A 13,339-nucleotide genomic window follows, 5' to 3' on the forward strand; every position below is an offset into this window, starting at 1 on the left:
GGGGCAGGAAGCAGAAACAGGGTTGGCAGGGAAGCTGCTGAAGCTAGGTCGGGGGCACGTGGGGTTCACGGTACCAGCCTGAGCGCATCGGTGCAGCACAGGAATGCTTGGCTCAGGCCGGGGCTCCAGGGGGGCCAGGGGCGGGGCACCCCACACGGGAGCCCTTAATGCTGGGCTCCGGAGGACGGGCGGGCAGGTCGAGGACGGGCGGGCAGGTCGGGCAGAGGCAGCCAGGGCCGTGTCCTGGTGGGACCTGGACAGGGGTGGGGCTCCCGGGGACAGGACGGCCTGGGGGGGGCGGGGAGGCCCCATGAAGGGCTCCTTGGCTGCTGGGCAGCAGGGCCTTACCATGTGCTGCCCCCCCCCACCCCCAGGCTGAAAGAGAACTATATTTTGCTGAGCACTGACGGCCCTGGGAGGAACGTCCTGAAGTTTAAACCCCCGATGTGCTTTAGTGTGGACAACGCGCGACACGTGGTGGCCAAGATGGATACCATCCTGACAGGTGAGCTGGGGGCCCTCGACTCTAGAGCCCAACCTGCGGCCGGGAGCTAGGACTTTCCCGGGTGCCCAGGAAGGGGGCTCCGCAGCGGGCCGCGAGTCCTGCAGACCGTGCAGGGACCAAGGAACTGCGGTGTGACAGGAAGGGCTTCCTGAGCCGCTCACCATCCTGCCTGGGCGACACCAGTCTGGACACGGGGCAAGGGAATCGGAGCTCCAGGGAAGCGCCCCCATCATGTTATCCGTGAAGCTGCGGGGACGTACTACGTGGGTGGCAGGAGCCTAGTGCCTTACTTAAAAGGCCAGCATCCCCTTGGGCGGCTGAGCTGCTGAGCGGCTGGAATGAGATTTGCACCCAGGACTGATGAAATGCAAAAGGAGACTCCTCCGCAGGTTTCCGGTCCCCAAGGAAACATCAGGATCAGTCCAGGGTCTCCCCTAAAATGCACTCACTGGGCCCCCCAGAGTGACGGAAGCGGACAGGTCTCTGCAGGCCATGCTGCACGTGCAGAGCTGGGAGCAGGGGTGGCCATTGGGCAAAATCCCAGCTCCTTGCAGAAACCCGCGCCCGCTGTGGGGGGGGGGGGTTTGCCCAGGGGACGAGAGGCAGGTTGACTAGGCATGGACCTGGCTTTGCTTTCCTGGGCAGAGGGGGCTGCCGTTGAGCCTGAAGTCTCAGGAAACCTGACGTAAGTCTGGCTTTGTCCTTTCGGACAGCGTTGCTGACCCTGTGACTTGGCCTGTGTACGTGGTCAAAGGGCTGGACTAGGGCCCAGTCTCCAAACTGTCATCCAAGCAGCTTGGATGCTGGAGATAAGCTAAGCAGGGGGGCTTTGTGCTATTTTTCAGACATGGAAGAAAAGGTGAGAAGCTGTGAGACGCTGAGGCTCGGGCCCTGAGGCAGCCCTGCCGCGTCACATCCTCCCTCCCCCAGGTGGGTGGGCCTCACTCCTTGCAACCCTCTGCCGGGGTCTGCACCCTCAGCAAGCCAAACCTTGCTCTTAACCGGGTCCTCTCCAGCCATCCTGCCAGAAACCTCTCCCAACAGTTTGCACTTGATAGCTGACAGGAGAGGGCAAAAGTAGCGCCTTCCCCCAAGCCAGTTCTAGACGTGAGGGGAAACAAACCTTTGCTGGTCTGAGGCCTCAGCCACCAGCTCTGGGGGGCCTCAGTCCAGCCAGCAGCCAGGCTCAGCCAGAGGGGGCACTTTGAGTCCCATCCAGCCAGTCCCTAGGACACTGCCTTCACACTGTCCTTGCTGGGAAACCGAATCCCACTAACACCAGCAAGGAAAGACAGAACAGTCTGCAGGTGCCTGAGACCCCACTGCCCTGGGGGCAGCATCCCTCACGGTACCACCTTCACCCCCTGAAGCTGCCTCCAGTCAGAGTCCTTTAACTTTCTCTAAAAAGGCTCAAGTCCTGGGCAGGCCCGGTCCTTACAAGCAGCTCACTGGCGATGCTGAGCGTCCATGGCCCCACCTGAGAGGACTGCTATTTAGTCATGGAGAGTACTAGAGCTTCGAAGGCTCAGGAGGCCCTTCCCCGCTCTTCATAGCACACCCCACACTCACCCAGGCTTTGGGGGTTTTTAAATTTTTATTTCAAAAGCTTGGATAGCTTCAATATCCAGGTCGTGGCAAAATCAGGACACGTGTAAAATACCTTACAATACATTAGATTCCCAAAAGGTACCAAAAAGTACAGTAAAATTAACACTTCCATTAACAGGAAATGTATGACACAAATAATATAAAATTAAAAGGTGAAAAAAAGGTGACACTGGTTTCCTAAGATACAGTTTACTCTTTACAACCAGGGTCCATAGGTCCAGGCGCGGCAGCTGGGCTCTGGGGGACCTGGGAATACAATCAGCCTCTCACGCCACTCCGGCCTCGGAGACCTCACACGCTGCCTACACAACTAGAGCTCTGGAAATAGTCAACAGGAGAGTGACTTCCAAGGGGGAAATTTTAAATAAGATGCACATGGGACAGGCCATAGAAAGTATGCCAAGTTAAATTTGGTACATAATTGTGTTCACTCGAGATCCAAACAAGCGTGTGCGATCGGTCGGGCGTCCTGCCGAAGCCTCAGTACGGCTTGTAGTTGTTCTGGTGGCCGCCGCGGCGCTGGCTCTTCCCGTAATTTGTGCTGCCCTGACCTGGGGACAAGAACGACAATGGTCGCAGCTCCGCCTTCCTGAGCCTTCCCCGCTCTGTGCCAGGCGCTTGGCGGGGACGGGCTCGAGGCCCAGAAGCTCAAGCGCTTCCTCCCTGCCACCAGCGGCCGCGCCAGACCCCCGAGCCCAGCCTGTCCGACTCCAAAGCCCCTGCTGCCAGTGGCCCCTGCACTGTCTGTCCTGCCTCCCGGGGGAGGGGTGGTGAGCGGCGGGGGCCTCCCTCTCTCCTACTTACTGTAGTCGTAGCCGGGGCCGTAGCCGTAATAGCCATAGGGCGAGTAGTCGTAGCCGCCATAGCCGGGCCCGTAGCCCTGCTGGTAGCCGTAGCCCTGGTTCCAGTAGCTGCCGTAGCCCTGATTCCAACTCTGACTCTGACCTGTGGGGGGAGCAGGGCACAGGGGCCCATGGACCATTTAGCACACGCAGGAGCTAGGATGGAGGAAATCCTGCCCTTCGGGTGGCGGGGTTACTATGGCAACTCAGGTAGAAGCCAAGGGGCTGCTGTCCTGGGGTCGAGGGCCCTGGGCCCGGCCCCGCGTCGGAAACCCACGCCTGGGATCGGCCAGGAGAGACCGGACGGCTAACTCCTCTCGGGGCAAATGAGGCAGGAGCTCACTCTCTCTCGAATGTCCCTCTCCTCACCCCACCACGCTCCCTGGCAGCTTGGCCTTAAAAAAGGATGAAGTTCAGGCTTTGGAGTCAGAGGGGCCTGGACAGAAGGAGGTAAAGCGCCTGGCACAGCCCTGCCCTACCTTCTGCTCACCCGCCCACGGGTGTCCCGAGACTCAGGACCGCCACCGAGCCAAGCGCGCCCCTCATGCCCCCCACACCCTGACTGCAATGCGGATGCCCCTCTGCCCTGGGGCCCCAGGCCCCAAGAGAGCCAGGCTCCCCCATGCCATGCCAAGCAGCAGCACCACCGCGACTCGCCCGGCCTGGCGCAGCATGCACCGGAGGCTGGCGAGAGCCCCCCAGACAAGCACCCATCTTCACTGAGCCAGGTTCCACTCACCTCCACTGCCGCCGCCGCTGCCTCGGTTCCCTCGGTTGCGGCTCCCACGGCCCCCAGAGCCATACTGCTGCTGCTGATAGACCTCTTTGGGCTGGGCCACCTTGATCTCACACTGAAAGCAGAGAGAACAATGGGTCAAACCACTGCGACAAGCTCTGGGCAGGCACGGTGGACACCTTTGCTGACGGAGACTCAGATGGCCAATCGGGACAGTCTGCTCAAGAACAAAATCTGCCCAGGGGTGCAGTCAGCGGGGTTGGTGAAGCGTCCCGACTCTTGGTTTGGGCACAGGGTCGTGGGATTGAGTCCCACATGGGGCTCTGCGCCGAGCAAAGTCTGCTAAGGTTTCTCTCTCCCTGTCCCCCCAACACACGCGCGCACTTTGTAAATCCTTAGAAAAACAAACCAACAAAAAAAAATATGCTGAAGTGGGAAGCCACGTTTGGGCTAGCAGCTTTCGGTACAACTAAAATCTCAATGGACCGGGGCTCACTAGGGCCTTTTTGGCCAAAACCTTTCCCCAGAGAAGCTACTGGGGTAACAGCTATACCCAGGCCTGCTGATGGCAGCCCAGGGGCAGCTCCGCATCTAACGACTGGGAGGAGAGACAGCGAAGCCAATGCCAACCTAGTGTAGCAAGATCCCACACCGGGAGTAGGTCTGATGCCAGCCCTGTCCTACTGGGCAAGGGCGATCAGAGCTGGCTTCTCAGATCAGGGGCCTTAAGGCGGGAGGGACACTTTCTCATTTTGTCTTTTCTTTATAGAAGAAATGAAGCACCCCACTCGAACACACCGAGGCGGCGACACTGACCTCCGGCTTTGAGGAAGAAAGCCACTGACGCTCAGGGCTTCCCTGGAGCCACACTGCTCCCCCCTTCCCCCAACCACTGGCCTGTTGTTGGGAAGGGTCAGATAGTGGTGTCCCCTTAGGAGCCAAAGACTCAGTTTCCTTTTTGCTCAAAAATCTGCCCACTGCGGGTGGGGTTAGGGTCAGGGACCTCCCACCACCCAGTGCTCTTGTAAGTAAATCAGTTTACTTTTTAAAGTACCCTAGCACATATACTCCCCTAATTAGGACCTGTAAAATACCATTTTATACGGTATGTCACCATTCAAGCATACTCTAACGAACCAGGAAACCACCCCCACCAAGTGATGCCATCTGATGTCTTCTGTTTAATTAAAAACGCTGAATACATTTATTTCAAAACCCACCACCAGTAGCAATTGCCTACCTTACAAGTACTTCCTGCCCGTTTCACATTAAGACACAGAAAAAAAAAAAAAAAAAAAGTCCTGTGCATTCACTGTCCACTGGGGGAACAGCTCTTAACCAGCTGCTGAGCCTAGGATTCAAACTCATTTGACGTAAACTCTTAAGGGCCCAATCCTAAATCCAGTCGAACTTCCCAGCCAGGATTAAGACTTCTAGAAGCCCCACCCTACCCGTCCCACCTTATCTGGCTACCACTCCCGGCCAGGGAGCCACACCCTCACCTGCCTCGAGGCCACCTAGAGAATACCTGAAGCAAACTCCCTCCCCTCCTCCCCTCCGGCCTGGCCAGAGTTCAAAGGGAAGGGCGGCAGTTCTCAGGCACAGCACTGCTCACCTCAGGCAAAAACGGACCATAGACACAAGCTGCTAAAACCCTGGGAGCTGTGGGAAGAATCTTCACCTGAGGGGGGAATTGACTAAACCAGATCCAAAGGAGGTGGAAGTGAACAAAGATTTGGTTGTGACAGAAAAGAGGAAAAAGCTCCACGGCAAGAAAGACTTTACCCAAAGGAAAGAAACCCATAAATAGAAGTTCTAGAATCTTCTGAGACTTTAACTGCAGACCATATTCACCTTGGACCCTAGATTGGGAACACCGTGATCTCTAGCTTTCAATCAGGAATCAAAGGGTCTACTCAACATGCTCTAGCCCTTAGAAACCACCCTTTCTCCTGCCTCCCACACATCCTGGGTTTCCGCCAATTCTAGCAGCCTGGAACTCCCTGAAGGACAGGACCATCGGACCCAATCAGGACAGCAGGCATCGCAGAAACACAGTGGGGTCAGACTGCCCTGGAGAGGTAGCCCAACTGCTAACCCACCCCTGTAAGAATCAGCTCTCCAGCAGCAGGTCAGAGACAGAGCTGGAACCACCTTACCTTACTTCCACTGATGGTATGGAACTTTTTCTCCAGAACTTTCTTCACAGGTTCCTCTTCTTTAAAGGTGATGAAAACAAAGCCTCGCCTTTTGTTCAACTTTGGATCCATTGGAAGTTCAATGGCCTCGATCTGGAAACATATGCAAAACTCAGAATCAATGCCTCTTCCCACCCCCAAGGCCCATAGGGAACTCCCAGGAGAAAAGACCCATGAAGGCCTGAGTGAATACAGCAGCCCTGTCTGTAGAGGAGGGTTATAGCCAGCCAAGGCTGCCAAGGACCAGGGAGAAACCTCAGGGCAACCGGCAGGCCACTCCCAGGGTCCCATACTCACCTCCCCAAACTCGCGGAAGTACTCCCTGATCTTCTCCTCAGTGGCTTCAGGATTCAGACCCCCCACAAAAATTTTCTTTACCGGGTCCTTCTTCATGGCCATGGCCTTTTTGGGGTCAATGACACGGCCATCCAGCCTGTGTTCCTTCTGGTCTAGGACCTGTCCCAACAGAAGAAAATTAGGTTGTAACTCAGCAGCACCACCCTCAACAAGGCCCTCTCAGCCACAGAGACCCCAACGCTGGTACACAAAACGTGTTTAGCCCCTCCAAACTCCACCCCTAACCTGACTTAGCAACCCAACTTCATCTCCAAACTTCAAGTACAGCTCGTTTATCTGAAAGCCTACAGGCCTCACCCCCCCACACTGCTTTACCCTAGGGGGGCAGTCTTAGTTTAAAGCCCGGCTCTTTCATGAGTTAGGCAACAGTGAGAAAGGCTGGAGGTGGGCTGCTAGGGTTGGAATCCACCCCTTTCTGGCTCTGAGGTCTTCTACTTACACTTCAGAGCCTTTGTTTCATTTTCCATAAAATGGAGCTAAAATAATGCCTACTTCATTCATAGCAACCCTGGACTCTTCATTCTAGTCCTCACAATAGCACAGTGCCCAGGAGAGACACAAAAAAAGGCAATAAACACCAACCATGATCCTCCTGGACCACTCAAACCCATACCCCTCACCACTTAATCTGTTCTTCAATCCCTTCGAAAACAGTAAAAGTTCCTCACCTCAACCACCTACAGAACACACGAACTCATCATGCTCTCAGAATGCTATCCTCTTAGAACAAACTTAAGGCTGCAGACACCAAGCGCCCAGCTTACCTTCTCCACGCTAGCTGCGTCTTTGAAGAGGATAAACCCAAACCCTCTTGACCGACCAGTGTTGGGATCCATTTTTATTGTACAGTCAACGACCTCTCCAAATTTGGTAAAATAATCCTTTAGGTCCTTTTTGCTGGTATCCCAGCTCAGGCCACCAACGAACATTTTTCTGAAACGGTAAAGACACGTGCCAAGGAGCCTCACAAGAGAGCGTGAGTTGAGGACTGGCCCCGACAATACCTTCACTGCTAAAGGCTCAGAAGCAAAGCCGCCATCCGGAACACGGGCCTGCCCTGAGAGTCACCTTTGGGAGGTGTCACCCAATCTTCACTACCCTCGCACACAACCCTGACCCGGGAGAAGCTTCAGACTGCGCAGCCCCCGACCGGGCAGGGGAAGAAGGGCACTCTGGCCTGGGGTAGAGGCCCTGAACCCTCACAACTGGAAGTCATTCGACTAACGTGGAGCACGTAAGGCAAAAGGCCGCCGGCCCGGCCTCACCCCCCACACCCCGCCAAGAGCTCGCTCTCAAGGAACTCGAAGCTTCCGGGGGCCGGAGACCGCGTTCGGACCGTGACTCCGCCCTCCGCAGGGGTGGGGGGTGAGAGGCAGGCCGCGGCCGGGGCGCGCGCCAACTCCGCCCACGCAGCCCCGCGGAGCCCGAGGCCGGCCCGACCCCGGGTCCGAGCGCACTCCCCCTTCCGTGCCGCCCGCTCCCGCTCCCACCCCCACCCCCACCCCCGGCCCCGCGCGAGCGGCCCCGGGGCGGCGCCAAAGTCGACCCAACAAACTCCTACAAACTCCGGCGCGAGCGGCGGGCGGCGGGCGACGAGGAGCCGGGCGGCGGGCGGCGAGCAGGCCCCGGCCGCCCGCCCGCCCCTCCCCCCGCCGCGTGGTGCCAACAAAAGGCGGCCCGGGAACAAAGGCGGCGCCCCGGTCGGCCCGCGGCCGCACCTACCCCGCGTCCTCCTCGTTCTTGCTGGCGTTGATCTGGTCGCCCTCGGCGCCGTTCTGGTTGCCGGCCGGGGGCGCCGCGCTCCCGCCTCCGGCGCCCGCCGCGGCCCCGCCGCCGGCCCCTGCCGGCGACTCGCCTTCGGGGGCGGCCTCGTGTCCGTTCTCGGTGGCGCCCGTCGTCTCCATGGGCTGCTCCTCACCCACTTCCGACATGGTAGGCCGGGGCGCGGCGGCTCCTGCAACGAGCGGCCCCAGCGCGTCAGGCCCGCGCGGCTCCCGCCCCGGCTCCCGCCCGCCGTCCGCGGGCCCGGCAGCTCACCTCGCCGCCGATGACGCCGCGGGGCCCGCTCGTCCCCACCCGCCGGAAAGGCGCCGCGGGCTCGGCCGCGCTCACGCCCGCGCTGCCGGGCCTCCCCTCCGTCCGCCGACGGAGCCGCCGCGACCTCGCGCCCTCCGCCGCGCCGCTCAGAGCCCACCGACCCACAGGCTCACTCGGGCCCGCGCGGTGCCGCCGCCTGACAATGCCGACTCGTGGCGCTCTTTATAATGCCGGGGGCCGGGCGCACCTCGCAACAAGGCGCGTGCTCATTGGCTGTGCCCGCCCGCCACTCAACCCCGCGCCAGCGTCCCATTGGCCGCAGCGGCGCGCGCACGCTAAATCCGGGCGGGCTTTGTCCTCATTTTAGAACCCGCGCGAGTCAGGGCCTTGCCGAGGGCTGCCGGGGCCGGGCGGGACCACAGCGTCCTCCTGAGCTGCGCCGGCAACCGGAACCCCGCGGCCCGGGAGCCGGAGACCGACCCCTCCGCCCTGTGAGGCCGCAGTCTCTCGTCCCGGTGCGCCCCATCCCAGCATCGGCAGCTTCGCCCACTGTTTTCCCCAAAAAGGAAACGGGGCTCCAGGAAGTCTCGCAAACCAAGGTCGCCCGGCTGGAAGTGGGAGAACTCGGGCTGCCGAGCTTGGGCGCGCAGGGTTCCCCCAAGGCCAGCGGCACGGCTCGAAGGGACCCGGACGCGGCCCGCCCTCCCCCTTGACCTTGGTGCCCTCACGGCCCCGCGCTCCCGCCCTTTCGGCCGCCTCCCCCAGTGGCGAGCAGCGGAGAGGGGGTGGAGCCCGCCGGGCGTCTGGTGCCAATGGTGCTCGGGCTGGATGTGGCGGGAGAAACGGTGGGACGGCGGTGTTCCCCAATCTTAGGTCGTCCGGCACCACCTAGACGATTAGCCTTGTCTTCACACTTTGGGTTAACGTTTTTTGAGTTAATTCATGTATTCCTGCTGAAATTTCTTTTTAAGGAAAATACACCACTTCCCTGAAATCATGAAGTTGGAGGCGGGGCGGGACAGTTCTCTTTCTCTAATATACTAAACCCCTTTATTTGATCTCCTTGACCACCAAACTTGGAAGGCCGGCGTAATCCCATGATTCCTTTTAATCATATGGGTGACGGGGCCCCACATGGACCAGGATTACAACCTCTGAAGCCTGGGGATTACCAGATAGCAACGGAACACAAGTGGCTGACGTTTCCCTCTGGGTTCCTACAGCCAGGCCCGGTGTGGGGGGCTGGGGGTTCTAGTGCCTCATCTGGTAACCTAACAACCCAGTGGAAGGCGATACCATCACAAATCTATAAATGAGAAAACTGAAGCCCAGAGCGTTGGCCCAAGACTCACTCCCGAATCCGGCCAGCTAGTGGAGTTGCAGAGGGAATGAATAATGTGACCATTTCACATTTGGAAAAAATAATCGACTATAGAAAACTCGAAGACTTGGCCACACAGCGCTGCATTCCCCCAAGGTATCCATCAACTAGGGCAGGGGCACCTGTCCCCAGAGGAGCAAATACCCTCTGGTTCACCCCAAGGCCCACCTGACTGCGTCACTTTCGGGCCAGATTCCACAACTAAAACCCAGAGTATCTCCATAAAACTGGGGTCATGTCAATGAAAGCTGATAAAAAGGCTTGCAGGAAGTCCTTCACAAACTCTCCACCCCAGCCCATGCCCTCCCACAGAAATAAGGGCCAGGGAGGGGTGCTGTGCACTGGGGCTGATGCTCCAGCGTGAAGATAATACAGGCAATTACGTTCAAAGTCAAATAGTCTAAATACAGCCACAGGACATAACTACTGATGAGAGCCTACATTCACTTAATCTCCTGCTCTGCTCCACACAGATGCCTTTTCCCACAACTTGGGAAACACTTTCCTAGACATGTCAAATCTGAGAATGACAGCATTTGGACAGCGCTTCACAGTTTGCAAAATGCTTTCCCCAACATTGCTTCATTGGAGCCTCAAAATAATTTTTGTGTGAGGGTATCTGTAGTTTATACCCAAAAATACTGAAATCACATCTAAAATTGTAGGCACGAAGCCAGTACCTCCAACCCTGCATTGATTCCAGGGCTCCTGGCTACCGAAGGACAAGGGGTCTCTGAGTTCCTGAGTTCCTTCGTCTGAATTAGATCTCTTATCAGATTAAATTATTTTGAGGCTCAAATGAAACAATAGCTTAGAAAATAATTTATGGGGTGCCTGGGTGGCGCAGTCAGTTAAGAGTCTGACTTTTGGTTTCAGCTCAGGTTGTGATCTCAGTGTTGTGGGATCAAGCCCCACGTGGGTCTCCACACTCAGGACGGAGTCTGCTTGAGATTCTCTCTCCCTCTCCCTCTTCTCCTCCCCCTCCTCTCAAATAAATAAATAACTCTCTTGTTTTTTAAAGATTTTATTTATTTATTTTTTTGAGAGTGAAAGAGAGCACGAGCAGGGGGGAAAGGCAGAGGAAGAGGGATAAGCAGACTCCCACTGAGCAGGGAGCCCGATGCGGGGCTCCATCCCAGGACCCTGAGGTCATGACCTGAGCCGAAGGCAGACGTTTAACCAACTGAGCCACCCAGGCACCCTATAAATACATCTTAAAAACGAAAGGAAGGAAGGAAGGAAGGAAGGAAGGAAGGAAGGAAGGAAGAAAAAAAAGAAAGAAAATTTGTAAACTCTAAAGAATTGCAGACAAGAGGGGGTCAGTCTCAGCAAAGAATGCTTTTACTTGCCCCTAACGGTGTCTCTGACATGGGCAGGGCACCGGGCTCTTTGGAAGCAGCAGGAAGTCCCTTTGATGCAAGGATCCCACTCCAGTTATTGGGTCCCTGTTACAGACCCTGAATAGAGGACATCTTTGTGTGAGGTTCTCAAATCAGCAAGGAGCCCAGTTATCCCCTGAAATGCCCTTAAGAGACCCATATAGTACAATCTCCTGGCTTTGGGGATTGAGGCTGTCGGGCAGCGTATGTGTAAGAATACATACATTAACCAACCTAGGGGCACCTAACGTCTGTCTTTGGCTCAGGTTATGATTCCAGGGTGCTGGGATGGAGCCCTGGATCAGACTCCCTGCTCAACAGGAAATCTGCTTCTCTCTCTCTCTCCCTCTGCCCCTCCCCACTGCTCATTCTCTCTCTCTCAAATAAATAAAATCTTTTAAAAAAATAGCCAACCTAGAAGAGAGAGAACAAAATGCATTTTGCAAGTTTTTAAAATTTCAGTTGACCCTTGAACAATGCAGGGGTTAGGGGTGCCAACCCCCTGTAGAGTCAAAAATCTGCATATAACTTTTGACTCCCCCCAAAACTGAACTACTCATAGCCTACTGTTGACCAGAAACCTAACCCATAATATAGGCAATTAACAAGTATTTAGTATGTTATATGTAGTATATACTATATTCTTACAATAAAGTGAGCTACTGAAAAGACAAACATTATTAGGAAAGTCATAAGGAAGAGAATACATACACAATACTGTATTGTATTTATCAAAAAAAAAAATCTAAAAAGGGGGCACCCAGGTGGCTCAGTCAAGTTGAGCATCTGACTTCGGCTCAAGGTTGTGGTCTCGGGGTCCTGGGATTGAGCTCCGAGCTCAGCGGGGAGTCTTCTCCCTCTCCCTCTGCCACTCCCCCTGTTGTGCTCTCTTGCTCTCTCTCTCCTCCCGCTCTCCCTAATAAATAAATACAATCTTTAAAAAAAAAAATCTGTGTGTAAGTGGATCCACACGGTTCAAACCCATGTTGTTCAAGGGTCAGCTGTACATGAATTGATTTTCCTCGCATTCTCCTTTATTCTTTTGTTGTTTGTTTTTCTCGGCTGAGCCTGCAAGCTGGAAGTCGCAAGAGTGAGCTGCCAGGGCATTGTGACTGTGGGCCAGGCCACACTCCTCAGCTCCCCGGGCTCCAGCCCCCCTGTGCCAGGGCTGAGTCTGGCTCCAGCTGGAGGAAGCTTTCTAACACACAAGTGGCATCTTCAGGCCTCATGGAGACCCTGGCCGGGCTTCCCAGCACTCTGAGGATGAAGTCCTAGCCCTGAATTCGGGTGAGAGAGGGAGAGAGTGGGGGCTCACGAAAGCCCATGCTCCCCACCAGCCTCCCTTGCAGGGTGGGGTGTGAGTGGCAGGGTCGCTTCCAGGGCTGGGCACGTGAGCCCAGGGGCCTCCCCAGACCTCTCTTGCCCTGGAGACCACGTGTTCTGCACAGCGGAGCTATGTCACCGCCAACAAATGCCCAACCTAGGCCAGACTTGCCCTGAGCGAGAAACGATGCTGTAACTATGTCAAGCCACTGAGATTTCGGGGTTTATCTCTAATGGCAGCTTAGGCAGCCCTGAGCATTCCACACAATGTGTGGGGTCCAGCAGGAGCCACCCCGGCAGCATCTCACGGCCACTCTCCACTCCAGCTGCGCTGAATTTATATCCGGAAACCCACCTGCGTCCTTCTGCCTCTGGAAGAGCCTCTCCACCGGCTGTTTTCTCTCCCCAGAATACTCTTCCCCAAACCTCGCCTGCCTGCTCTACGTATCTGGTGCAGGTTGAATTGTATGCCCCCCAAAAGATACGGTCGACAGTGCATGTGACCTGATTTGGAAACAGGGTCTCTGCAGATGCAGCCGAGTTAAGATGAGGTCCCCCGGGAGTAGTGTGGGCCCTTACTCCAACTTGACTGGTGCCTTCTGAGAAGAGAAGACACACAGGGACAGAGACAGAAGGAAAACACCATGATGACAGGGGCCGAGGTTGGAGGGACGGGTCTACAAGCCAGGTGTCTAAATCAGCTCTGGGTGGCTTAAACAACAAACTTCTTTTTCTTTTTAAGATTTTATTTATTTGACAGCACAAGCAGGGGGAGCAGCAGAGAGAGAGGGAGAAGCAGACTCCCTGCTGAGCAAGGAGCCCAACGTGGGGCTCGATCTCAGGACCTTGGGATCATGACCTGAGCTGAAGGCATCTTCTTCATCTTTTAAAGGGCTTCTTCATCTTTTAAAACAGGGATGGCAGGGCTGCCTGGGTGGCTCAGTCGTTAAGTGTCTGCTTTCAGCTCGGGTCA

At 56.3% G+C, this 13,339-nt stretch overlaps 2 protein-coding genes across 4 annotated transcripts in view; one reads left to right on the forward strand and one right to left on the reverse strand.

The window, feature by feature from the left end:
* Positions 1–4,910, forward strand: part of PHYKPL (5-phosphohydroxy-L-lysine phospho-lyase) — a 36,904-nt gene extending 31,994 nt beyond the window's left edge. The window contains exons 11-12 of one of the 2 annotated variants that reach the window (XM_045890815.3): positions 375–505; positions 4,461–4,910. In XM_045890815.3, coding sequence (XP_045746771.1) covers positions 375–505; positions 4,461–4,519 — 190 coding nt within the window. In that variant the 3' untranslated portion in view covers positions 4,520–4,910. Of the gene's footprint in view, positions 1–374; positions 506–1,350; positions 1,436–4,460 lie in introns of those variants that run through there. The other variant, XM_045890823.3, reaches the window with a different exon arrangement.
* HNRNPAB (heterogeneous nuclear ribonucleoprotein A/B) lies at positions 2,081–8,488 on the reverse strand. Of its 2 annotated transcripts, XM_045890838.3 has the most exons (8): positions 8,284–8,488; positions 7,969–8,200; positions 7,011–7,179; positions 6,187–6,345; positions 5,851–5,982; positions 3,695–3,806; positions 2,918–3,058; positions 2,081–2,664 (listed from the first exon to the last, which is right to left on the reverse strand). In XM_045890838.3, the coding sequence occupies exons 2-8, from the start codon at positions 8,175–8,177 to the stop codon at positions 2,594–2,596; spliced, it is 993 nt and encodes a 330-aa protein (XP_045746794.1). In that variant the 5' UTR covers positions 8,178–8,200; positions 8,284–8,488; the 3' UTR covers positions 2,081–2,593. The 2 variants fall into 2 exon arrangements, with proteins under 2 accessions (XP_045746794.1, XP_045746802.1); XM_045890846.3 differs by lacking the exon at positions 2,918–3,058 and having other exon boundaries at positions 8,284–8,486.
* Between the last annotated feature and the right edge of the window lie 4,851 nt (positions 8,489–13,339).

The sequence above is a fragment of the Mirounga angustirostris genome, unplaced genomic scaffold, assembly GCF_029215605.1.
Source record: "Mirounga angustirostris isolate CCGP_5_RB_7025 unplaced genomic scaffold, mMirAng1.0.hap1 SCAF_7, whole genome shotgun sequence".
NCBI classification, from domain to species: Eukaryota; Metazoa; Chordata; class Mammalia; order Carnivora; family Phocidae; genus Mirounga; species Mirounga angustirostris.

Bases quoted from the DNA above. Each gene is read 5' to 3' on its own strand.
- HNRNPAB (XM_045890838.3), bottom strand. From the start codon at position 8,177: ATGTCGGAAGTGGGTGAGGAGCAGCCCATGGAGACGACGGGCGCCACC. The intron at 5,983-6,186 runs GTGAGTATGGGA...ATATGTTTCCAG, and splicing joins ACTTCCGCGAGTTTGGGGAG to ATCGAGGCCATTGAACTTCC. The intron at 3,059-3,694 runs GTGAGTGGAACC...CTCCCCCCACAG, and splicing joins CAGCGGCGGCGGCAGTGGAG to GTCAGAGTCAGAGTTGGAAT.